The 26,091-nt window shown below is 53.3% G+C and overlaps 2 protein-coding genes across 2 annotated transcripts in view; both read left to right on the forward strand.

Moving 5' to 3' along the window:
* CFDP1 (craniofacial development protein 1) overlaps positions 1 to 22,471 on the forward strand; it is a 65,335-nt gene extending 42,864 nt beyond the window's left edge. The window contains exons 6-7 of the mRNA XM_054841169.1: positions 16,103 to 16,261; positions 21,697 to 22,471. Coding sequence (XP_054697144.1) covers positions 16,103 to 16,261; positions 21,697 to 21,787 — 250 coding nt within the window. The 3' untranslated portion in view covers positions 21,788 to 22,471. The remainder of the gene's footprint in view (positions 1 to 16,102; positions 16,262 to 21,696) is intronic.
* LOC129212502 (probable D-lactate dehydrogenase, mitochondrial) overlaps positions 6,147 to 26,091 on the forward strand; it is a 45,895-nt gene continuing 25,950 nt past the window's right edge. Inside the window, exon 1 of the mRNA XM_054841168.1 lies at positions 6,147 to 6,150. The gene's annotated coding sequence lies outside the window, so the exon portion shown is untranslated. The remainder of the gene's footprint in view (positions 6,151 to 26,091) is intronic.

The following is a 26,091-nucleotide window of genomic DNA, read 5'->3' on the forward strand; positions in this document are numbered from 1 at the left end:
GGACAAGACTTCTGCTTCCTCCGCTGCTTTAGAGTAAATGCTTCAGGAGCAGTTGGTATTTTGTTGCTGATATTAAACCTGGATAAGGGGAGAGAAGGGAGAACATGGCTAATGCTGAACACCTGCCTCTGACAAATGGCCGAGCCACTCGAGACCTCAGAGTAATTTTGTAAATCACAAGCAGGTTTTCAGCCTTCCCAGAAACGTGCACTTCTAAATGCTAACCATCAAATGGACTAAATTACTGATCCAGCAGATTAATCTATAAATTGAGGCAGGCTTAGAATAGCCATTGGAGACCAGTGTTTAGTACATGGTATCTACTTTGGTGGTCTCCATCTCTTGTTATTCTGACTTGAACAAATAACATGGCCTCTCGTTTGTGTTATACTAAAATACATTGTAGGAAGGTTGTTTAAATGGGGTCTTTCTGACCTGTCGCGCTGCATATGGCAATGCTGCAAACAAAGTGGGACAGTGTGGGTAATTAATGACTGGTGCCTCGAGCCTCAAAATCCAGCCTGCCTGTGTTCCCTGCCGATCTCTTCCTTTCTTGCTCCAGACGCTTGTAATCAGACAATATTGAAGGTTTGTTGTATTGCTCATAATAAAACCTCAAAGCAAGGGATCAGCCATGTGAGCAGTGTATTCCTGTTGTAACCTGAAGTGAAAGCAAAGCTGCTCTGTGCTGTACGTCCCGCTGAGATGAGTCAAGCTGCCACCTCTTTCTAAGGTGACATTACAGGATGTCTGTCTGGAGACTTTGGCCTTTTTATTTGGGAGGGGAAAGGAGGGAGGTGGTTTCCTTTGCAGCAGCAAGGGCAAAATAGGCTTTTAATAAAACTTAAATTCTGCAGCTGCTGACTAAGTTAAAAAAAGAAATGCTGGCACTCTGTCCTCCTGGAGATGAGCCTTTTCCAGCTCTCTGCCATGACCCAGGGATGCGAGCCATCCCTTCTGGTCTTTTTTCCTTTGTGCCACTTTCTTGGATGAGAATAATGGGAGAGTTTCTTCCCTTGGCAAAGCTTTACCCTGCTTGGGCTTTTCTGCACACAGAGACAGTTTAGGTTGGGAATGGAAGGAAAAGAGTCTCAGAAGAAGGGTTGTAGCTGAGACATCCTGGAGGGGGCTGTGACTTTTTATTGAGTATAAATCGACTCCTCAAATCTCTGATTATAGATCCTGAAGAGAACTAGCAATTCAAAACCCAAGAGATAAGAAAAGGAGGAACAACTTTGTATACGATACAATAAACCTTTCCACCAAGGTGCACGTGTGGATCAGCCGAACACTGCTAAAGATCTGAGAGCAGGCCTGCTGAAATGCCGGATTACAGTCCAGATATGGACAAGAACACTTTATCCAAACATTACTGTGATTGAGGCAGATAAGCGAATTTATTTTTTTTTCCTGCAGAAAGTTTCCTGTTTCACGTGGTCCCCTGGGATGTTCAGCGTGACCTCCTTGCTATTTGCCAGAGCCCGGGCCTGGCGCTGGAGAGCCCTGTAGCGTGGTTTGCAGCCAGGGAGGATGCACAGCACCTGGCTGGTGCTGACAAGCACGGGCTGGTTTAGGTGGACTTGAGTAAAGTGAAGTGTTATTCCTGTTTCTCCCCTGTTATCCCTCCTTCTCTCCTCCCTTCAAATGTATTTTTCTCCCCCACCCCGCTTTGCTAACGGTAGCCTCTGAAATGCATGAGAATTGTTTGGAAGTAGATTCTCCAATGCAAACCACTGGAAACCACCAAAGGTTTTGGAGCAGCTTGATGCATCTGGTGTGACGGGAAGGGACTCTGAATACACGAGTAACTTGGTGCTTAGCGTCACTCAGCATGCTGTGGTACATGTGTCGGGGTGACCCAAGGCAGCTCTTAGCAGCACGTGATAGCCTTTCACCCTCGATGCAGTTGTCACGGATGAAGTCAAAGGAAAACAGGGGTTTTGCTATGGGTGAGGACTCAGTCTCATCTCTCCCTTGCCAAGGAATGCCCTTCAGGAACCAAGAGAAGGCAGGATGATGGAGGGACCTGTCTCTAGAAGTGTGGGTCGTTGGGTTCTGCGTGCTGTGAGGATTTTCACTAGTCATCTGGGAGTTACACCAAGAAACTGGTGCCAAGGAAACAGAATCTGAAGCAAAGAGACAAAGAAACTTTCACCAGGAGATCTGATGTGTAAATAAAAAAACCAAAAAACAAACAAACAAAACCAGCTAGAGGAGTGACAAGGTTCAGAGGATTGCTTAATGGGTCGAGTCAAAGGGAATTTAGCTGGCCTGGGGCAGATCACAGAAACAGCTGAAAATTGGGCTGCGCAGAGACACGAAAATGGGGTATAGCCAAGAAAAGTCTTAAATTGCCGTGGCAAGGTGTGAAAGGCAGGGATTTCATAGGTTTGTAGCTGGAAGGTCAGAAGCGGCTGCTCGGGTGCCCGGTCTGAGCTTCTGCCTTCACTGGGGTTGTGGCGTTTCCCTGAAAGCTCCCTGCGAGCGCTTGCGGTTCAACTACAGCCTGAGTTTTTGAAAGAGGCATCCACTCGCAATGGAAAGACTTACAATTTGGGATCCACCACATCCTTTGGGAAGCCGTTCCCATGGTTAATGCATTTACCGCGTAACTGTTACAGTTCCCTGAAGGAGTTTGAATCCTCGGCTGGCAGCCTGCCTGCCTTGCTCAGCACTGCTGCATAGCTCTCTGCCTCCTGAGACAAAAGTCTTGCTACAAAGGGACTAAATGACCTGCCAAGGGTCATGCGGGCTGTCTGGGAGCGCCGGGGACCTCAACCTGCTCCCTCCAACCCAAGAGTATGGGAATGAGTTTTGCGAAGCATTTGTCTGTTCATTTATCAGTAGCCCGCTGATCTTGTCTCCTCTGGATGATGTATGCCTTGCTGGTTTACCCTCAGCAGCTGGTAGGTCACGCAGGATTTGAGAAACGGCTCTGGCATCGTACCAAGCAGAGGCTGTGGGATGCTCACCAGTGAATTCCAGAGATGGTGTGTCATGAAAACCCCGGCCCTGCCACCCTCCCTCTGCACGGGGCTGCTGGAGGTAGTGGGAGCCCTGCCGGGTTGCGATCTCCACGTTCAGTGAGAGCTGTGGCTTCCGAGCAGCTTTCGGTAGGTGGATATTAGCTGCAAAATCTGTTTGGGAGCCTCCCTCTTTGCGTGGGCGGAAGGGAAGCCTTGCTCTTACTCCTCTGCCTGCCTCCGGCTGGAAGGTGACAACTGAGCTTGTGGCTGGGAGAAGTCAGCTGTTTCCATCTTTTTCCTCTGGGGACTTGAAATCTATTTCCAGTGAGGTGGGTCCCTGGGAAGAGGAAGGGCAGCATTTCTGAGCGGCTGCTGCCAAAGCTGGAAGGCACTCGGAGGTAGCCTTGCCAGCCTCAGGCATTCAAAACACTTCAGTCAAACCCTGGAAAAAAACCACGGGCTAATCTTAGTTTCTACTCTTGCATACATTTTGGGCTCTCTGCACTGTCCTCTGGTTTGTTACGGAGCCTCTTCTGCAGCCACCAGCCTTAGATAGTTGTAGCTGAGAAGAAAAGCGCGTCCTTTCATCAGTTAACTTCTTACTGCCTGCTTTCTCCTCGGTTGGACTCCAGGTTTTATATGGCACGCATCTTTAAAGCTTTTAGGGTATTTCCCCCTGAAATACCATCTTCGATCCCAGCTCTTAATCTGAGATGGAACAGTTTCTCAGAAGGGAAGGTAGTTGTGATGGATACCCCGGTGATGTTACCTTTCCCAAAAGCAATTAAATGTGATCAAACCCTCATTCTTGTTTTATGGCTGCTTGTAGCAGTGCCCAAATGTTTATTGTCCCCCATAGTCCCACGTGCTGCCAGGCCAGGCTTTCCACTGGAAGATAATACATTATATTCACGCTATTTATTAATTTGTATGACATTGCAGAGCAACTGCTCCACCGAGCTCTAGTTTGTTGCTCGTTGTAGCCATGCATTTGTGCTAGGGAGCCCTGACACTCCTTCACCCTGACTTAATTTCCTTGGAACTTTCCCCTGTCCTAGGCTGCTGAGCTTTGCAAACATTTGCCAGTGGAAGGTGGTGTATTTGTTTTAATCAGAACTATTCTTAAAGCTGTCAGATTAATTGCTGGGGGAGGTGGGGCGCGGGGGGGGACCCTCCTTACTTCTGCCTTTCTCACCTCATTTTGATCCGAGCCTGGCACTGATCTGATACAGAGGGAAGCTAATCGGGACTAAAGGCTGGGGCTGCCTGTGAATCGCAGGGACAGAGCCAGGGACTCTGCGTTGCTGGGGGGGGGGACGGGGGGACGACGGGGACGCTGGGGGTTGTTTTCTCAAGGCTAGGGTGGTTGGGGTGTTAGATCCTCCTTGCGTGGCACACCGCGCTGTAAGGAGCAACCTGGGAGTCACACCAGCTGCTCTGCCATCCGCGCTCATTCACTTTGAAATCCCTTTAGCACTGGAACAATTCCATTAGCAGTACTTCTTAGGCGTGATTTGGAGCGGTTTCTCTGCCGATTAAAACCGAGTCCGCGCACCAGTCTGGAGGGCTCGTCATAACCAAGACATTCTCCGCGTACCTCGGGGCTGCTTGCAACTGAAATCCTGAACAAAAGATCCGCTGTTAGACAAAGGAGGAAGGGGTGAGCCTCTGAAGAGAGGAAGAATTTCTCCTCTTGTTTGCCAGCAATTTTTTTCTAACTATTCTTTTTTTAAGGATTGGTCACCAATTAATCCGTGTCGTTTTGCAGACAAAGCTGTCAACGTTTTTAGGCTTGCACAGTGAAATAATTTTAGCGCCGTTGGTTCTAGCAGCTCTGAATGTTCTCAAACAAATGCCTTTTAAGATAAAAATGGTTTGTGCTTGGTCCCAGCCCAGAGTTGTGGTCGTTATTGTTTTATTTGAAACGTCTCAACTGAACCCAGTGAAGTCAGTGAGAACTGCAAGTGTTTGAAAGTCAAGTCACACTTATTTCCATGGCTAAATATGGGCGGAACACAGGGTGTTACTCTTGAATACTCCAGGGTATGACCCAAGCTGTAGCCCAGCAAGCATGCTGTATGCCACAGCGACCTACTTGCAGTATCTTCTGGCAGCTTTCAGCCTGTTAGATGTGGGTACCAAAAGCATCATGCCTTCTCACTTTTATTTTTTGCTCTTCCCTGCTGTTAGGGTATGAGATATTCCTACGTGGCTATGAGGTAACTTGTTTATGTAGGCATTTTTGCTGATTTCTGTGTATTGGATCAGAAATGACAATAGTAGAAGTACCTTCCCACACATACACAGTGCGGACAGCTTTATAAAGGCATTTATTGCCACTTGCCAGTGGCAGCACTGAGATACCGAATTAAATATAGTTAACCGCCTTGGAGTGGGGTAGGTGTACCGGTTCTGTGCTGGTGTAGCAAAATCCATCTGAAACCGGCACATTTATTATCCCAAACTGTTTATGGCACTGAAGAGCAATGTAAAATACACATGAAGAGCATGCATGATATTTTTCAATATAAAGAATAAATGCAAGCGGTGCTTTGTGGGTTCAAATTAGTCCACGGGGGAACAGATTTGGGAGTTCTGGTGCATGTAACGTGGTCCTTCGGTGGCAGGAGCAGGTCTGGTTTGTATTGCCTGGATGTCCTGGGTGGAGGAGAGCTCATGTGAGGAGTTGCTGCAGTTTCCAGCTGGGAAGGGGCAACTCTGTCAGCATTTGGCCGCAGCTGCAGGGCTGAGCTGAGCTAACAGGGGCGTAGCTTTGGCTGCAGACCAAGCCCCAAGTTACAGGTCCTTACCCATCAGCCGAGCATCAGACAGGGCCGGTTAGCGCTGGGTTGGAATCGTTAACGTCTTCATAGTATCGAAAGTCATTTGAATGCTACAGCTCTTTCAGTTAAGCTCCTGTTGAGCTCCATACGTAGATATTGTAGCGTAATTGGCTGGCCCGCTGCAAATGCATTAGGAGAGTCTGCTACTGAAACAGCCTCCGTCTGTGCTCCAGGCTGGAGAGGAGCCAGAGCGAGCCGTGGTCTCCACACAATGTCACACTGATTAGGAGGGTGCGAGATTTTGTTTTTGCTAAAATAGTTCTGCCAGTACAGCCCGGAGGGCAGCTGCAGTTATACTGGTACAGAGGGGCCTTATGCCGCTCTGAATCATCCCCGGTGCTCGGGGCAGGCAGTGATGCTGCTGGGAGCACCTTTATCCTGCAGTAACAGCCCGTGCGTGGCGTGCGCTAACCAGCTCCACAAGCACAACTTTATTTTGTTGACAACAACCCCATAGCAACTCTGTCTCAGAGGCCCAAGGAAAATATTTTGTTTCCTCTGGCCATTAGGAAGCAGGTTCTCCATGGCAGCAGCCCCTTCACAAAGGGTTCGGTCCTGCGCAGGAAACCCTGGTCCATTCCCTAACGAGCCCTTCCTGCTGATAAGGGGACCTGCAGGTCAGAAGCTCTGCCTGAGCCAGCCAGCTCCCTGAGAATTGATGTGCTATTTGATGAACACGTCCTCCAAAGCCTGTAAAATAAGACTCCAGCCCGTGCTTCTCAACCAGGTCCTCCAGAGAGGTGGGTGCAGACCTGGTGGATGCTATGGGATGGGACCTGCTTGAGGAAAGGCCAGATCCGGCCAAGCTGCGCCCGTGTGTTGCTGCCGCTGCTCTCTGCTGTTCCTGAGCTAAAGCATCCCCTCTCCTTCCCTGCTCAGAAAATTTGCGTCTTGGTGTGCATGGAGACCCAAGTCTGGTTTTGTTCCTTGAATAACTATATTTGTGTGTGCACTATTACTGTGTATTTACACCTGGGTGGTTTCCCAGTTTGGGGAGTGGACTGTGCTGTCCTGTTTGGAGCAAGGCAGCCCTTAGATCTGTTGTTCCAGCCCTGCACTTTGGAAAGGCCTATCCAGCACGATTCATGACATGGAGATGAGCACGAGGTATTTGTATATCTCTGAGAATGCACCAGAAAAGAGCTCGCTAGCCGGGACCTCTGGTGGCATGAATGTCTGCGAGCTCCTTCACCACCTGCCACGTCGGTTTTGCTGTTCGTAAGCTGGTACCGTGACACTTATTCCCCTCCTGAAGGTGAGGTGCATTCTGCCAGAGCAAAGCAGCATTGCGCAACTTGTAAAGTCCCACAGAAACTCGCTGCGCTGGATTAATAACAAATCCAGCAATAAAACAGTAGCTGGAATACCAGAGCATTGCCCTTTGGTGGGCCGCCGCTCGCTGCTGCTGGGAGGTGGGAGTATTCCCCTGTGACAAATTTCTGTTCCCCGCTAACTATATTTAGACACAAATACATCCAGCATCCACTGTGCCTGCGGCAAGCGCTGCCGTGGCCTGCAGCAATCCTCACCGAGGCAGCATCACGCGTGCATTTAGTCTGTCGCGTCTGCCTTGATGGAAACGGCGTCATCTCAGCCAGGCTTTGATTGCTGAGCTGCCGGGGTGTAGCAGTCTGTCTGTCCTTGCCTGGCGGTGGCTTTTATCTCCATCTTAAACTCTTTTCCGCGTAGACACTGGCTGTAGGAAGGCAAGCAAGTGTGTGGGCAGGAGAGCTATCACTGTTGCTTCTTGAGAGGTCACACCTTCTCTTCCGCGTGTGACTGACATGTTGCTTATTTTAACAGTAGTTGTGCTTTGTGCTGTGATCCTGGATCACCTCCTCAGCTCAGCAGAGTCGGTGTCAAAGACTTCCTACAAGCGGAGAGAAGCTGTGCGCATCAGCGTTCGTGTAGGGGTCTTCACCGTGAGGCTGTTCTGAGGTCTCAGGGGGTATGGGGTGACATCAGAAACCGGAAAGGACCTGGGGCTCGGCTTAGCTCTTCAGATTTTGCTAGCTTGCATTGCAACAGCAGTGATGGCAAAGCAGCTTGGGGTTAACTTGGGTTGGCAAGCCTGAACAAAAGCCCGAGAAGAGTTAACTCATGCTGTCGGCTTGACTTAAAACCCACATTTCCTTGTTGTTTGCAAGTACTTCAGGCTGGCCCCCGCTGCAGTCAGACCAGCACCTTCTGCAGGGGTAATTGTACTCGGAGGATTTTCACCGGGAGCTGCTGACTGCTCCTGTCAGCGACGCCCTCCGTGCAGTAGATAGAAGTTTGCCTCAGTCCGTTGGCAGGATGGCAGGCAGGGTAATTGCATTTCGCCAGTGTACTTGCGTCTCTGGCTACCTTTGGACGTAGCTGCCTGCTCCGTCGTGCCCCGTGGTACCGCCAAATGGGGTTCGCCTCCATCGTGGCTGCTTTTCCGCGGTGGTTTGGTGCGTGTCGCTCTGAAGAGTGCCAGAAGCTTTATGCTCCTCACTGCAATGCTATGGGTTTATAACCCTGCCTCGAAAAATCATTGCTACTCCTAGAGTGTTTCAGGCAGGTTCTTTGGCTCAGTTTATGCGTGCTTTAGGGTGTAAATGCTGAGTATCTCCTACCAGCTGAGCAAGCGGAGCATAGAGACAGGCACCACTGTCTGAGCTGGCAACGAGCTCCTCGGATGGCGCTGCCCTGGCCAAGCAGGGGAATTGGGCCGTCCTCTCCCTGCCAGCCTGCCCTGCCTTTGCTCAGTCCTGGGCGCTGCCATCCAAACAGGATCATCACCACCCTGCCAGCCCTCCAGCAGCATCCACCCCACCTTTCATCTTCATTTCCTCCTTGTTTCTTGCTTGGTTTTCCCCCTCCCCCCCCCCCCCTTCCACTTGGGATTTAAATGTTTGTTTGTTTGGCGTCAGGGAGGCTTTCTTGTTTGCTTTCTTTAAATACCTGTTGTGACAGGCAAGGCTGAGCACGAGCTGGGCTGCTCTCCACATCCATCTGAGTGCCCGTTCGGGAAATGATGCCAAGTGGAGGAAAAAAAACAACACAGTTGGGTTTGGCCTGGGAGATTTTTCTGTTCTTGGCCAGTTACGCAGGGTGAGGGATGGGGAGAGCTGGTCGGTTTCAAGCTCTGAAGAGGAAGACCTGTTTTATCATTCTGGGGAAGGTTCCTGCAAGCTGGCGATACCAGGCACCGTTGTTTCTGCTGCCGCCTGCTCCATCCAGCTGGACCACCCTGACCTTGAGGAGCAGATGGCACCGCGCTTCCCTTCCTGCCGTGTGCGCCTCTTCCTCCCCATCAGCGTCTTTGCTCCCCTGTCGAGGAAGATGGTCTGGAGAGGCTGGGAGCGAACAGCGGAGCTGGCACAGGGGCCACTAGCCAGGTGTCTGCGTGCATCCTCCTCGTGCAATGACTCTCACGCACCCATGCACGTTTTTGTTTGAAGGGAGGACAGCGGGGCGGGTGATCCGTGGTGCATTGGGCAGGAATCTTCCACTTTATTAAAATGAAAGTATTTACTGGCTGCATCGTTTGCCCAGCTGTGGTTAGTTTATATGAGAACCATTTCCTGCTGTTAAGGAAACTATTCAGCTTTACAGCGGTTCGTGGCAGGAATAGATATTACTATTTACAAAATCTTGTGCTCTTGTGTTTCCTGAGCGGCAGTTTCTCACCTACATCCCTGCCATCAAAGCGCTTGGGGTGACAGGAACAGAGGTGCCATCGCTGCACTGCAAGTAAATATCATAGGGGAAGGGAGCTGGGCAGGAGAGGGGCTGCAGGAGAGCTGGGGCTTGGTGATGAACACGGTACTTTCAGGGCTGCCTGAGATGCCAACTTTCTGCACGCGGTGGCATTTACTCGCCGGCATCCTATTCTGAAAGTGGGATCTGACGTGCTGCTCTGCGTTGCGGGCAGCCAGCAGGGAAGCGGTTCGTGTTACAGCTTGTGTTTGAGTTGGGTTCTTCTGCTTGAAGATTTGCAAAGCCGTTCAGCCGTGCTGAAAGACCTGCGAGCAGATGCCTCCTGCTTGTCCTCTTGTGCCAGACAGCGTAAGCGCCCTGGCCCGTTGCAATGGTCTCATCATCTAATGCACAACAAAAAGTATCCATGTTGGTTCTGAACCTTCCTTCAGAGTGGATTTTTTAGGTTGTAGGTGTAACCTGCCTTTTTTAATGGTAAATGGTAAAGGTGATTTCCTTGATAATCTGTGTACAAAGGCTGGGGCAGGAGATACGGGTTCTTTCCTGGCCTCTGACGATTTTCTGCTGATGAAATCATGTCATCTCTGTGAGTCCAGATTTATTTCTGAAAAAAGCAAGTCACCAGATGTTTTGGATGAACGCTGGAAGGTGATAGAGTGCCCAGCACCAAATTGTCTCTGCTCTGGGAGGTGCAAAAGCCTGCTATGAGGCCAGAGAAGATGTCCTGCTCTGTTTTCTCATCTCCTCCACTACGTAGCTGCAGGGTGTGCAGGATGCCTTGGTGGAATCAGCATCATCTAAAAAAATGTGCTACTTGGTCCGAGTGTTGCAGCAGCCACTTTGTCACAAGATCCTCATTGATGAAACAGGTTATTAGCCACTACCGTTTAACAGGGACTCAGGGGTTGGGTTTCATTAACGGGGGAAAACGAGCATCTCACTTGTGATTTGTATTCATCAGTGACTGTCCTCTTAAATGCATTTGCTCACGCTGTTTTCCAAAAATGTGACATAATAAGAAGAGGGGTGGGGGAGCGTTGAGGTGTTAGCTAAGCATCAGTAATGTCCTAATTTGTGTTCAGCATTTGCTTCTTACAAATTGAGCCCTTCTTTAAAGTACTGATAGAATACAGAAGTGGCGCCTTCCTGCTACAGAAGTAGTTGTTATCCACAAGAAGGAGGATGGAGAAGCAGCGCAGGGTTTGCAGTCTGCACGCTCCTGGGGAGCCAGCAGAAACAGAGCAGCAGAGGGTTTGTGATCCCCAAGGGTGGAGCTGGAGCTGGGGACGCTGCTTGCTCCTTGATCAACACGTGAGTAGGTGTCCTTTGAGCACCCATCGTTCGTTGGAGTCAGACTACGAGAACAGCAGCTCTGGCAGTCTGACCTGCTGGTCCCTGCCTGCTCCTGGCCATCAGCTTGATCTTGTTTGGCCAACTGGTGCTGGTTCAGCTGCTAAATTGTCTCCCGTAGGTATTTCACAAAGGCGGGAGGTGCTTTCCCCAGTGTTACTCTTCAACAGCTGCGGCACGGGTGTTGTGAATAGGAGAGGCTGATTCGCGAAGACATCTGAGATCTGCTGTGTCGAGGGAAGCGTGAGGGCAAACAGGAGGAGCGGCGCAGAAGGATCAGTGCAAAGCTCTGCCCTTGGGTAGTGGTAATCATCGGCCCCAGTCAAGGAAGGAAATAACTGGCTTGGCAGCAGTGGAGCAGACAGAAATTTCAGTGAATCACAGGCTCGACATGAGTCAACGGTGTCACACGGTTGTGAAAAAGGCACACGTCATAGGAGGCCGTGTAAGGAGCTGCATGCTTCACAAGGCATCTGAAGTATTCCTCCTGCTCCCAGTGCCGGTAAAGCCGTGGGTGAAGCCCTTTCTTTCCCGTTTTGGGTGCTGTGTTTTGAGGAAGATGTGGGCCAATAGCAGAGCATCCGGGGAGAGCAGTGAGAGTGGTCAGAGGGCTGGAAACCATGAGGAATGAGAAAAGCTTGAAAGGACCCGGGATTGTTTAGTCTAGGAAAGAGCAGGCTGAGCAGGGAGGGGGATATGAAAAGTTTTCAAAGACATAAAAGGCTGCTGTGAAAAGTGAGGGAATGATCTGTTCTTAGTAGCTACTAGGAAGAAGATAACAAGTCATAAGCTGAGCAAGGAAATTTAGTCACTGGGGAAAACTTACGTAAGTGAAAGGCTGATGAAGTACCAAAACCTCTGGTGCACGTGGGGTTGGTGTCAGGAAGCCCTCAGAGCACCCATCTCTGGGTGGGTGGGAGAGGAACTCTTCTGGCTTTGGCTGGCAGGACACACTACGAGACCTTTGTAGCCCTGTTTTCCCATCGCTTGAAGATTATTTTATAAAGCTCGCGATGCAGTCTGCCTCTTTGGAGGCAGGCACACATTTGCTGGACGCTGCCAACCTTTATGTTACAAGACAGCAGGGATTACATGTGACAGTGGCACTTTATCATCGGTGTAGCAGCAGTTTGCCAAGGTCCGGGTCGGGCTGTGGGCTCGCACTGAGAGGGGAGGAAGCCTTGTTGTTAGGGACAGGAATACAGAGCACGTTCGCCTGCGGTGGGACAGCAAGGGAGCCCTCGGCTTGCTGTTTGTCCCTGTGTGTGATCGTGCCGGGTGATGCACAGGCACGGTCCTCGTCCTGAAGACATTAGATGGGTGCAGGGGAATCCCCTGCCAAGGCAGAGCTCACCAGCATGCTTATTTGCTGGTTCAGGGGTTGATTTGAGCCATGCTTTTTAATCAGGGAAAGTAAGAGCGTGTCTTTATGTCCTAAATAGGCGACTGTCCTGATTCTCATCCCCGGGATCCATTATGTCTTAGCAAATTACTTTCTCTCTTTTAAATGCCTTGGTGATTAAAGATGCCACAGCAGATACCTTTAATGAGTACAAAAAGGGTAATAATTCCTCTTGTTGGCACCGAATGCAATTAATCAGGCCCCTTTACTTGCTTTTTAAACAGATGAGGCATTTAAGGCCAAGCAAGTTTTTAATTGGACTTTAATGTCTCTCATTTACTTCATTTTGGCACAAGCATAGGAATTCCCACCCCCAGGTTTGCTGTTGGATTTATTCAGGGTGATGAAAGGCTCAGCGCCGAGCGAAGACTCGGCAGCAGACTCGAACATGTCCTTCAGCCCGCGCCTCGCTCCATCTCGTTGCCTGGCCCAGCCTTGGTCCTGCTGCAAAGCAGCACCGAATTGTCCAGGCAGCAGCAGAGCCAGGTCATCCAGCCCAGGGCCAGGCTCCAGCACGGGGCTGGCACCGGATATTAGCAGTAATTTTGGAGTAGTCATCAACACGAGGGTGCAACATAGCCTGCCCTGTTTCGTTAAGTTCCCTTGCCTTGAAGGAACCGTTGACTTGCACGTGTTCTTGTGGCTACCTAGAAGCCCTTCATGGAGGTCCATGCTCATAACCTAGACTCTGTACCTTCAAACATGGGGTGACTTCTGTCTTTTAAGGGATATTCCTGAGATCCATGGCCAAGAGGAGATACAGAGGCCTTGAGCACCATTACAGATGGATGTGTGCATGTAGAGGTTGTTAATTTATGCCAGGAATTCCCATGGGAGAAAAGATGTGTGATGAGCAACCTCCATCTAGCCTGCAGCCCCTGCTCCCTGCTGTGAAGCCAGCACCGCCTCCGCTTCCCCCTCTGCCCATGAACCATCTCTTGCCTTTGGTTCCCTTTGTTCATGGATATCCTCCACCGTGGTTTGGGGATGGCAGTTGCCTGTCAGCGTGTCCCAGCCTGTGTTTCGTGCAGGGACGTGTGCCGTGGCCCAGCCTGGCCGATTGGCCCCTGTCCCAACTCAGCTCTTCCCTGCCGGCAGCTCGAGGTTCAGCCGAAAAGACAGCAGTCTCGACGTGTGCGAGCCTGCCTCTGAGCCTGCTTGTCGCTCTGTGGGGCAGGCGTAGCTCTGACACCCGGGAGACATCCTGAAATGGCTTCAGGTGGGTTTGCCAGGTGCGTGCTGTGTCTTTTGCAGAGGCAGGCATGTCTGTAGTACAGCCGTAGGCTCCCGGGTGCGGGTGAGCTGTGAGCGCCCTCGGACAGGTGAGATGGCTCTTATGCCATCTGGGTTCTTTGCCTCAAAAACCATTTAGGAGACACGTAGGGACAAGAGACAACACCCTCCATTTCTGCATCCGTGCTTCCCCTGTTTCAAAGGTAGAATTGTAAGCGCAAGTGAGTCTGGAAAGCTAAGCGTATTCAGAGAAATGCGTTATTGAATACCTTGTGTTAATTTAAACACCTTCTGCCTGCCAGACGGGGGGGAGAGGAGCGTTGCCAGCTGGATCAGCCGTAGCACTTCTCTAGATCTGTCTCAGAGCATCTTTACTTTAAGTCCCTTGCTAAAATCTGAGGTCTCCCTTCCAGCGTAAGGAGCTGCTGTGCACGAGCACCAGGCTCTGCTTTCCAGGCGGCTGCTTGGCAGGCTCTGCCACAGGGGATGCTTGTCCAATATTTTGTTTGGTTTTGCCTTCTTACTTGTCACATCTCCTCTCCTCCCACTCCCTTGCAACTTGAACGCGCATCTGATACTGGGTTTGGTGGTTGTGCAAGGCTCACGTGTAGTCCTGGATAGCCAGATGTGGGAACTGAATCTCTCCATTTTTACCTTGTGCTGAGAACACCTTTACACGTTTTGCCCCCTTGCACCACTTTCCTGCTACCTGCAGATACTCAGAGCCATCATGTCTTGAAAAATACAGGAGAGGCCGAGTGAGGATCAAGGTTTTATTGCATGATCATGCTGTGAGGGCTTAGACATCTTGATGAGACATTCAGGGATAGAGGTGAATAAAAGAGCATCCAGCTTGCTCTGTGTCCCCGCAGAATGAAAAGTGTGGGCTGTTAGCACGTTCTCCAGCAGCGGGCAGGGACTGAAAGAGATGAGAGGGCCAGGTCCCGGGATATTTCTGCTCCTCCAGCTGGGCAGTATGAGGAGGGGCTGGCAGCTTTGTCCTGTGGCTATGGAGCCTGACAAGATGCCCTTAATGCAGGGTTTGTAGCCAAAATATATCTATGTCAGGAAGCTGCAACCCCAAGTGACCATGGCCAGCCATTCTCGCATTGAGAATCTTCTGGCTAAGGCTTACAAAGATGTCTTTTTCTTTGATTTAATTCCGTATAAACTGCGGCATTATTTTCCTTTAGAGGCTTGCAAATTATGGAAGCATAAACCACGCTAATGATCCGATAAGGACAGCTTTGGATGCCTTCCCAAGAACGGCTACCCCTGGGCAGGACGTGCTTGGAGAGAACTGACGGAGAGCGGTCTGCCACGCTCACCTGGCTGCCTTCCTTGGGCCCCCCCTCCCCAAATTCCTCCATCTCTCAGGAACGAGAATCATTTCCTCTCCGGCTTCTTGCAGAGGCAAGGGCCCTGCAGACCTGAAGTTATCTCTGGAATGTGTGTAAACACAGAGTTCAATGGGATGCTGTTTGCCCCCCTCTCCTGGGGGGGTTTAAGAAGGGGTTAATACGAGTTTGTTTTACGGGTTCCTAGCCCTGAGAATTGTCCGACCCGTGACCCGAGTCCCTGTGTGTGCATTTCCCAGCATAAAGGGGAGATCTGAGGGTCCTGCCATGCAGGTGGGATGTTGGTCCTCTAAGAACAAGGAGATGAAAGACCAAGGTGGTCTTCCTGCTAAACGGGGACCTTGGAGATGGTGTAGGACTCCACGTGTTGTGTGATGGTGTAACTAACGGGATTTAGGCGATCCTTGGACAGAAACAGATTTGCAGTCAGGAGAAGGGTGGGGGTTACACTCGGTTTTCGTGCCCCCCATCTTCAAAGAGCAGTGAAATGTAAGCAGGGGGACAAAACCTTAGAAATGACATACCGGCTGGGACAAAATGCATTACGATCAGAGGAATAAAGAGCTCCATCTGTTTGTAAAAAAAAAAAAAAAAAAAAAAAAAAAAAAATTCAGATGTAAGTTCGTTATGGTGTACCACACACCATGGTGTATGGTGTAATGTATGAGTACTTTACTAATGAGACCTGCCTGGGCACCGAAGTACTCTTAGATTTAGAATAAGCAGCAGCCATCAGAACCTAAAGCTAGACAAAATCAAGTTGAGAACAGGCATGTTGATACCAACGAAATGGTTAATTCCTAGATGTGTTGTCAGCACTGGTGACGCACTGAGGCTGGATCTCTTCCAGAAAACACCACTTTAAACTGAAGACAAAGAACTGGGCTTAGCACGGAGGTGATCAGTGGAATGGCTTGGCCTGGTATATACAAGAGGTCAAACTAGATGATTTAATGATCTCTTTTGGCCTGAAAGCTTTCTGTTCTCTTAAGAAGATAAATGAAAAAGCCCTTTCACAAAAAGCAAGCACTTGAGATACGTGTGTAACGAACTCTGCTGCTTCCAGGGGAACGGCGGAGCAGGATCTGCAGGAAGCGTGACCTTGCAGGCTGCCTGAAGTTGGTGGCCATCTGTTTAGTGGCGATGGCTTGCCACCATCAAGGCCACCACTCTCACGCATGATGTTTCTCAGCTCTGTTTTTAATTGCTAACTGACGCTGTCTCCCCGCATTTAAGTAACGTTTGCTCCCTTATCTCCGTCAGGGTGAAGAGGCCAAGCGGTATGAGCAGCCTCCTGGGGAAGATCGGCTCCAAAAAGCAGAAGATGAGCACACTGGAGAAATCTAAACTGGACTGGGAGAACTTCAAGGAGGAGGAGGGGATTGTGGAGGAGCTGGCAATCCATAACCGAGGGAAAGACGGGTAAGTGGGACTTCACCTAGTAGTAGTCCAGCATTTCCCACCACTTCCTATACATGTAGGAGCCCCATTGCTTGCTACAGAGAGTTCGGCAAACCCATGGGATTTCTGAGGATTTATCCTAGGGATATATAAGCCAGTGGCTGCTCTAGGTATCACAGGGAGACAGGTAGGTCTGCAAGCAGGGTCAAGTCCAGCTAGAGTCGAGTCTGGCTGTGCTTTATCTTCTCTCCTGCTAGTGGCACAGATGCAGTGCGAGCCGGTCTAGTGCAGCACTCCCATGAGGAAACATAATTGCCTTTGCCCTGTTTCCTTTCTTTAAAAAAAAAAAAGTCTCAAATTGGGAGGTACGTTTTTTGTTCCGTTCTTCAAGTGACATATTCCAGCTGCGTCTGTCCTCCCTCCTCCTGTGTAAAGATGTATGCAAACCTGGAACAGCTGGCAAGGTGTGTTAAAGATTATGGCAGCACTGGGCGTTGATTGTGTGCGTCAAGCAATGTTCACTCCAATGAAGTTAATGGAAGTATCATAAAAGTAAATGGCAATGCTGTAAATAAAACAGAAAGTTAATAACATGCACTGCAGGGAAGGATAATAAGATCAGAAGCGGCGTTTCCACTACAAGTGCTTTGCTAAGCTCTGGGAAAACGTAACCGGCTTAGTGGACAGCTCATAAAATGTATTTTTATTGTAAGCTGTTCTTTTACTCTGCAGGAAAAACTCAGAGCTTCTGCATTCCAACAGACTGGATTTTGTATTTCAGATAGATATTTTATAACTGCTGGGGTTTTTTCAGTTAGATCTTGCACCCTTCCACAACACCCCTTCTCCGTCCGATCGGCCCCGATCTGCTTCTGGACACTTGAACCTGTAGTGCAATTGAGTAGGAGTGCTGGAGAGGTGCAGGTGTTCCTCCGAGAGTCCCGAAATCCAAGGATTGAGCGATTTATGTCACGTACAGGTGTGGCAGAGCACACCGCATCATCACCGATGCTGTCTGTGGCACAGTCAGAGCCCTGTGCACAAGGCTCTCTGCTGAAACAGCCCGTGCCAGGAGTCTGGAGGCAGAGCCAGGCCATGTACCAGGCTCTGCTGAGATGGAGGAGGAGGGTGAGCTTCTCCCATGGAGAGATGCTCAGGTGCTGCAGGCTGCTTTGGGAGAACCCACCTCCAGGGAAGGGTCCTGTTTCTGTCTGTGGCACCTGGCTGGTTTCTCCCAGTGAGATGTGGAGTGAGAATTTGCCCTACGCAGATGTCCTGAGTGGCTGCCGAGTGTGGTAATGACTTTAAGCACCACCATTCAAAGCCAAACCATCTCCTGCCGGTTGCTGGGACGCGCTGTTTCTTTCCGCAGCCAGTGGAAGCAGCCTGAATCAGGGTCCATCGCTCTCAGCTGGACTGCACGCACCCCAAAGAGGCCAGGGTGCCCTGCATGAGCGTTTTGTGGCATCTTTTGCTTGTTCAAACCCATCATGTCAACCTTTCTTGGTCAGAGCTTTTTCCTTTCCCACCCCACACAAGCAGGACAGCTTGCTCTTCACGCCTGGCAGATCTTTCTGGAGACACTAACATGATGGTCCTTGAAGGCTGACTAAGGGATCAGCACATTGAAAAGATCAGCAAAGCAGAGCAGCAATTTTAAGAGTATCTGTAAGCTTGGACAGCTTTGCATTTTGCTGCCTGCCACATACCAGGCTAGAAAATCAGCTGGGCTATTGGCAAGCGGTTTTTGTCATTAAACAAATGAGAAACGTGATGCCGTGATAACTTTAGACACTCCTTACAAATCTGGTTGTGCTAGTCAGGCATGTAATGTGAGGGGATCAACCGAGTGTCTGCTGACTGTGAAATACATCCACCTTCGAGGTAAAGGAAGGGAGAAGGGAGGAGCACCGATGGGCGCGCAGCATTTCTGCTTACAGCCGTGCTGTGAAGGGTGCTGCACCGTTACGGAGCAGCCAGCCTGCGTGGGGGGAGATCACTCAGGCACAGCTGCTGCCAGCTTCAGGTTGTTTTGCAGGAGCCTGTTGTCCCTCCCGCAGCTGCCTCTTCTCCTTTAATAATGTAGGCTCTGCTCACCCTTCAGCAGGCAATCATTTACGCATCTCTATAAAAATCATAATTAGCGGTTGTTAACCCTTCAACCCAGGCAGGAGGAAGCGGGGCGCTGCCTTTATCCCTGGTGCCAACGTACGATAGAAACCTCTGGTTCCTGCGTGGCCTGATTTGTAATCGTAAACGCCTGCCTGACGAGGAAAGCTACAACTCGCTCCCGGAAGCCTCTGCCCAATGCCAGGCACGCCTGGTACGACAGAGATGGTCCGTGCGTGTCTCGAGGAAGGCAGGATGCATTTCTTTTTGCTCAGAAGGGGAAGGCAGGCTTTATTTCTCTTTTTTTGCAGTAACCTTGCAGAAGTCACTGTTCACAGCCCGGAGCTCCTCATGCCGTGGTGGACCTCCCCGGCCCTTCTCCAGCAGCAATGTGTGCTCGGCCAGCACGCTGGTGGCCAGCTGAGCAACGGGGCCGCGGCATCTTTCCGCTGCTGATGCCAGTAATCAGCCAGCTCCAGCCTTGTCCCAGGATTCCCGAGGCGGAGGGGACACGTGCTGCCCCGTGGCTCTGTCCACCCTTGCCTCTGATTTTCCGCCCCTCGTATCACCAGCCCCAGACGGTGATTTGCATTTCCCCAGCAGCAGGATCCGGGCTTGTGCAGCCTGGTTGTGTCAGATCCTGAGGGCCTGTCCTGGATTTAACAGGAAGGGCTGAAGTAAGGAGCGGAGGCAGCTATCCCCTTTGCTGTCGATCTCTCTTGATGTGCTTTATAAATGGAAATGTGTAGCGGCCTCTTAATTGGGTCACCTTTGTAGGGCAGGCCCAGTGGGGGAGCAGCCCTGCTCGGGGTGCACTGGGTGACTGATGGTGACTGGCAGGGGACAGGCAGCACCAGTGAAACCCTCCCCAGAGCAGTTTGCAGCTGTCCTTGTTAGCAGAGACCGCCTCTTCTCCCAACAAATTTACCTTCCTCTGCCATGGATCATGGCTGCCCTGTTTCCACCCAGGCTGATAATTTACAGGACGGTATTGATTCAGGTAGCAAAGGTTATTTAGACAAGCACAGGACGGGTGTTTGCGCCTTGCTCGTGCACTTTGCACCGCCATTTGGCAGCACCTTGCTGCCGGAGCCAGCCTGGGAACTTGAGACGGAGCCGCGGCTCAGGCACGGGGTTCAGGGCACAGCGGGGCAGGTGGGCTTGCACCGACGCTGCAGACCTGCTGCTTCCCTGCTTGTGTCCGTCAGCACCCCCAGCCTCCGCGTGCGTGCGGTACAAATCCGCCTGGGCTCGTTCCCAGGCTGCCTGCCCCATAAACCCCGGTCTGTGCACAGGTAGCGCCTTCGGGGTCTGCTCTGGCCCCTGCGGCGCTTTTCTGTGGCCGGCCAAGGACAACGCCACGGGGTAACGTCACGGTTCCTCCTCCATGCAGAGCTGCTGGCTGCGGCCGTGAGACCGCATTCCTGGTTCATGATCCATATCAATCCCCCCAGGAGCCAGTCCCTGCCCACCGGAGAGGCATAGCAGCCACGGAGGAGGAGGAGGAGGAGGAATGCGCTGAGCCCTTGCTGGGCTTGGGAGAAGCGAGTCACAGAAGGAGCTTCAAATTCAACTGCTTGGGATGCTGTTGCCCAAGCGGTTGGAGTGTTCCCCGGTTAACAGCAGTAACCCCTGTCCCTTGCCTTCCCTGCCTGTGGTTGCGGTTGTTTAGTAGTGGAGGGGGAGGAAAACCACACACCCAGGCAATATGACACACTAATATACAACGTGACCCCCCCAACTTCCTTCCCGTGGCCTCTCCGAGCCCAGCCCCGGGAGCGGGTCACCTCCCTGCTTGCGGGGATGAAGGGAAGCGACACTCCCCTGCACGCCTTTCCTGAGCCGGCGTGGGGAGGGGGCCTCGGTGCACGGCCCTCCTCTGACAGCGAGGGGCAGGGGGCCGGAAAAATACCTCCTCGCAGCCAGCGCATCGGCTGCGTTACGCCACGCCGGGCCCCTGCCCCTCGCAGCCGGCGGAGATGAGCTGACCCAGTTGTGTCAGCGCGAGACGGGCTCGGGCTGCGGTGGGAACAGGGTGGTGGCAGGGACGTGCGGGGCCGTTCAGCCGCTTGGGGATAAAGCCGGGGGGTGATCACCCACTGAAATGAATTTGGATTAATTCATTTCCAGTGACTGGGTGGGCAGGAGTGCCAGGGCCGTCCCTCGCAGCAAGGGCAAAGGCACCCTGGTGCTGGGAGCACATCCAGCGCCGGTTCGATAGTTGTAGCAGACAGCAGAGACCTTGTCACTGTGAGCGCAGCCCCTCTGTCCTAAAAAGGACCACTGCTGGTGCTGGGAGGGGGCTTCAGCCTTCCCATGCACTTGGATTTGAGGCACCTTTGTGCACGCTGCAGCCACCCCGGAGCCTGGAAAACCCACAGAGCCTGCGATGCTCATCTTTCCTGCAGCCTTCAGTCTTGCTTTCAAGCACTGGGCTTTGCTGGTTAGCCAGCACCAGCTGTGGTGCAGGAAAAGCAGCGACGGACAGAGAGAAGCCAAAGGCAGCAGCTCGTGCATCTCGCGCTGGTGCCAAGCGTAATGACCTTGTCATGACAGCCGAGTGTTTGCCACCCTGGAACAAATGCAAAACAATTGTGATGATTCAATTACAGCTCCTGTTTTGAATTGCAATTTCGCTCCCTCTGTAGGTTAATTAGTAGCACAGCCCCGGGCTATCTGTGGCAAGGGTTTGCAGCAAAGTCCATGAAAATTCAGCTGCGTGCCATTAATGAGCGGCAAGGTGCTTTTCCAGGAACATGCGTGCTTGCCGCCTTCCTTGCAGCGCTCAGGTGCCTCGCTGAGAGGGAGAAGTACATATTCAGCAGCGGTTAGGAGCGGGTCTGTGGCTGGGAAACCCCCGGCCTGAATCCCTGAGCTGCTGCAGGCTCGCCGAGTCAAGCTGTTTGCATCCCTAATGCTCCCTGTGCCCGTTATCGGCTTGCCATCGCTCTGTGCTGCTGCGGTTGGGTTTGAGAGATGATTTGCTGGGGGGCAGGGGCGCCTGGGCAGCCTCAGAGCTGCCTCTCCTGCCCTGAGCCCGCTCAAGTTGTTTGTGAAGGTCGTTTCTCAGCCCTAAGAGAGGAGCTGGAGCCTGAAGCAGCCAGCCAGTGGCTCCAGCCTACGGGGACCCTTCACCCCAGACCTGGGAGACACCCAGAAGGCCACAGAGCAGTTTTGGTGTCTGTGGGAGATGCTCAGTGCGGTGATCAGCTCATGGAGAAGGAGGGAGGGAGGCAGATGACGCCTTCCCTCCCTGCTCGTCCCTTCGGGTCGGCTTTGCCGCGGGCTGGGGGCAGCGCTGGCTGCTACGGGCACTGCTTACAGCCTCCGCCTCTGTCTCCCCGCAGGTACATCGAGAGGAAAGCATTCCTGGAGCGCGTGGATCACAGGCAGTTCGAAATCGAACGCGACATCAGACTGAGCAGGATGAAGCCCTGATGTGCCGGGGGTGGCCGCGGGGGATCCTGCTCCCTTCTGTGCCTGAGTGCTGGCTGGGGGCTGTCAGCCACCACCGGACCACCAGGCACGGAAACCGTTCTCTACCCAAGACTCAGCCTGTATGTCTCAACGTACAGGTTTTTCCTTTTACTGTAATAGTTCGGGGAGGGTGTTTGTCAGTGGGCAGGGGGCACTTTGAGGGTTAAATGATCCAGCATGTGACGGAAGAGACCGACGTGATTCTGGCAGTCAGCTTTCCAAGTAGAAGAGATGATGGCACCCATCCTTTGCCAACCCCGGGTGCTTCTGGCAGCAGGAGGAACCCCCGAGGCTGGGAGGGTGCTGGAGCCTGGGTTAAGGCTCGGCTGGTGTTACTTGGTTGGGAGAGGAGCTGCAGGAAGGTTTCGTGGCTGCTGTGCGTGCACAAGCTGTGCGATTTGGGGCTGGAGCCCTTCTCCTCGCTCTGCCAGCCCCGCAGCGCTGCCTGCCCCTCTGCACTGCGCTCCTGCCCGGACAAAGCCGAACTGTCTGTACTTGTTTGTGGGGTCTGATGATGCTGGGGGGGTTTTAAGCAAGCCGATGAAGAAATCCTTCCTTGTTCACGCTGTCAAGAAGATGGGAGCAGCTGCAGCAGGCAGGACGGGCCAGGATCCGAGCATTCACGTGAATAAAGTATTCCATCCCAACGCTCTTGCATGCTGGCAGCATGGTTTGTGCGGGAAGCAGAGGGCAAAGAAATTAAGGGTCACATGCAGTAACGAGTGTCTGACTGCGATGGTGAAAATCACTGTTCAGAGGTGTCTGGAGAGCAGCCTGAGGGTCAGGGCAAGCGCTTGGGTCCCTTTCCCTCTGCAGTACGGGGGCTGCCGTTGGGATTAAATCCAGAATTGGGGGGTGACGGGGACAGTGTGGTCGTGTAGCAGCGCTGCAGGAGTGAGGAAACCCACCCCAGGCCTGGCCACGCAGGGACATTGGGCGAGTGAAGCTGCCTTGGGAGGGCAGACCGAGGCGCCTGGGCGTGGAGCGAGCGGCCAGAGCTGGAGGCCAGCAACGTGCCGTCACCTCGGCCATCCTCCCTTCTGCTCTGGCTGGCTGAGGTCAGCAGCTCCCAACATTTGGCCCGTGCACGTCCTCGGAGCAGAGGTGCCCACCGGCCTTTCCCCACGGGATGCTCTGAGCCTGCTCGGTGGGGTCGGCCCGTGCACGAAGCGGGCCCAAGCCCCATCCTTCCTGCTAACGGGGCGAGCGATGCTGCTGCTGGCCCCTTGCCTGCGGCTCTGAGCGTGGTCTCAGCTCTGGACTCACGTGTCAGCTGCTGAGTCAGCCCTTGCTCTGCGGCTGCGTTGCGGGATAGACGAGAACAAAACCCCACGTGCCGGGGGGGGAGCTGCAGCCTTTGGCACCCTGTTCTGTACAGAATCAGCTGTGAGGGACCCGCTTAAATGAGCCCGAAACTGGGCAGAAACAAAACAAGGGGGGGTGACTGTCCTTGGCTGGGGCTGAGGAGGAGGGGAGGATATTGGGGATCTTCTCTGCCCTGTATCACCCCATGATTGCAGTCCTGGGTCCTCGCACGCTGGACGGAGGTGGGGAAGGGTCGTCAGCCCCGCACAGGCTGGATCCCCACGGCATCTGGCTCCCCGGTAGCTGCCGAGCAAAATCCTCACCATGGCACGGACATCCTGGCTGCTGCTGGGTGCTGCCTGCTGTCCGGCCTCCGGTGCGGCTGCACTTCAGGGCTCGTTCCACTCCAGCAGCTCGGCAGCATCTTGGGGTCTAGAAATGAAAGATAATTCTGTGTGTTATGTGATAAGCAAGAGCTGAACGGAGATGGAACGGGAACCTTTGGAGATCCCCAAGGTCAGAGGCACCAAACCCAGCCCTGCTCTTCAAAACCTTAAAGAGCTCCAGGCTGTGTCCAGAAAGAGCTGCAGTCGGGCTGCGGACGGCTGGGAGGGATGGCTTTGGATTTACGTGCACACCAATGGTGTGTTAGTGGGGTCTGGCCAGCGCAGCCTCCGCCGGCACGCTGGTAAATTGGGAAAATCGGTGACCCCAGTGTAAGGGATCCTGCCAGCCAGCCCAGCGCTGCTCTCCAAAAGTGCTGCGGCCTCTCTTCTCTGGGGTTTTTTTTTCCTTCCCTTCAGCTGAGCAAATGTGGAAAATTTTAAAATCTTGGAAGCAACCTGACCTGCTGGAAAAGTGCAGTTTAATGGCGGTGGCCGAGAGCCTCGGCTCCCTTCTCCGCTGGCTTCCCCAGCTTGCGGCAGCGTGGCGTGCCCGGCTCGGCTCGGCTCGGCTCGGCTCGGCTCAGCTCCGCTGGAGGATGCCGGGCTGCGGTGCCAGCTCCCGGCCCGGCAAGCTGGGACGGGCTCGGCAGGACGGCCAGGAGGCAGCCCCCAGCCCGGGGCCAGTTTCTGGCTTCCTCCGCGTGCGCTCCCAAGCGTCCCACGTTTTTGCCTGGTTGGATCATGTATTCCTCGCCTCTCTTTCCTGAAGACGAGGAGTGATTTACAGGTCTCCAGAAAACACAGCTTGGCTGCTTAGGAAGGAAAAAAAAAAAAAAAAAAAATCCCAAAGCCAATCCGCTTGCTATTTCCATCGCCCAGCCGCCTTCCCACGAAGGGGGGTGGCCCCGGTACCCACCAGCCCTCGGCGTCCCCGCCGGCCCTGAGCTTTCTGGAAGGAGCAAAGCTCCCAGGAGATGTGGGTCCCTCTTTCGAGACATTCCCACCTTTAGCTGTCTTCTCCGGGAAGCTCACGTGTCCTCCTCCTCCGTGGGCTGGGACCTACCCGGGGCATTTGCTCGGGATAATTTTGGCCCTCCAAGGAGTCCCTCATGGCCCGAGCATCACCTCACCCCGAGGAGCTCCCCCTTCCCCGGCTGCCTGAAGGGGCCCCTTGTGCAGCTGGGCCCCGAACAAGGCAGCAATTGTGTCTGCGTGCCCGGACGGTCAGGGCTTCTGCCACGGCAGCCGTGGTAAAACCGGCTGCGTCCAACCCGTGCCCGCGGGCTCGCCTTTATTGAGCTGCTCGGCAGGGTTTGGGGAGGCCGTTACGGGGCCGCGGGAATCACGGACGGGCTGGTAACATCGTGCATTTAAGGCTGCTTCGGCGATAGGGATGCGGGAATAAAGGTCCGGCTCTCGGCATGGGAGGAGGTGGAGAGCTGGCTGCCCTGGGGGCGCATCCCGTGGGCCCCCGCCGGGCCGGCCCGAGGACCGCAGTGGGATTCGGGGCTGGCCGAGCTGCCACGGGGCAAAGCCGTGAGCGTGCCGGTTGTGCCATGCTGCAGCTGGCGGGCGAGGGAGGGAGCGAGCAGAGCGCGGGGCTGGCTCTGGGCGGCATCTCCCCACAGCCGGGGCAGCAATCCCCGTGGGGCCCGGGAAGGGCTGATGCCCAGGAGGTGACGTTGGGGGGACCACGTCCTCTTCTCCAAGCTGCTGTTTTCAGCCTCTCCCACCCCTTTTCCTCACAGCAGTGTCCTGCCCGGCAGTACAGCGGGGTGGCTGGGTTCAGGACTAATGGGGGGTAACGGGGCGGCTCACGGGTCTCCCACCCCTATCTGAGTGAGGGTCCCCACCCCGGGGCATCTTCAGGCCAGTGGTGGGTGCCGGTGCCAGCGTTTGAGGTTCAGCCGGCGGCGGTGGCGCAGCCAGCCCTTCCCGCTCCCAGCGCTGAGCCCCGGCTGGGGGCAAGGATCAGCGCCAGCCCTCACCGGGGGATGAATGCGGAGATGAACAGAGCCGCTACTGTTGGGGCAGCTCGAGGCCCGCGCTCCGCCTCGGCTTTTCTGGAGGCGAAGGGGATGTCCCACCATCTCGCTCTCCGGAAAGGCGAGCGATCTCCCCCACCATCTCCTCTCCGCAGCTGAAAACCGACCCAGCGCCACGGAAAGGCGTGGGGGTAAATCCTTGTTGTGATCCTGTTGGGTCCCGTGATGTTACAAGCCAAGAGAAATGTCCTCATTATTTCCAGAATATTGAAATCTAATAAATCCCATCCTGCCTTATAGGATTTATTTCTCCGTCCATTGCTAGGAGACTCAGTCCCGTGTAATCCTATTGCTGCTCCAGGAGGCAGAAGACGGCTTTCTGAAGCGGAGACCTGCTGGGGCTGCAGGCAGGTGATGCAGGCAGGAGCAGGCAGCCCCATCCGGAGCCGCTGGTCCCCGCTGGGGATGGCTCCAGCCCTGCAAGCACCCCAGTGCCGCCCCCCCCCCTTTCCCAGCATGTCCTGCTGTGCCAGAGCTGTGCCCCGGCACAGGTTCACCAAAACACATCCCACGGTTGGGGCACGGCTGG

The sequence above is a fragment of the Grus americana genome, chromosome 13 (genome assembly GCF_028858705.1).
Source record: "Grus americana isolate bGruAme1 chromosome 13, bGruAme1.mat, whole genome shotgun sequence".
NCBI lineage: Eukaryota > Metazoa > Chordata > Aves > Gruiformes > Gruidae > Grus > Grus americana.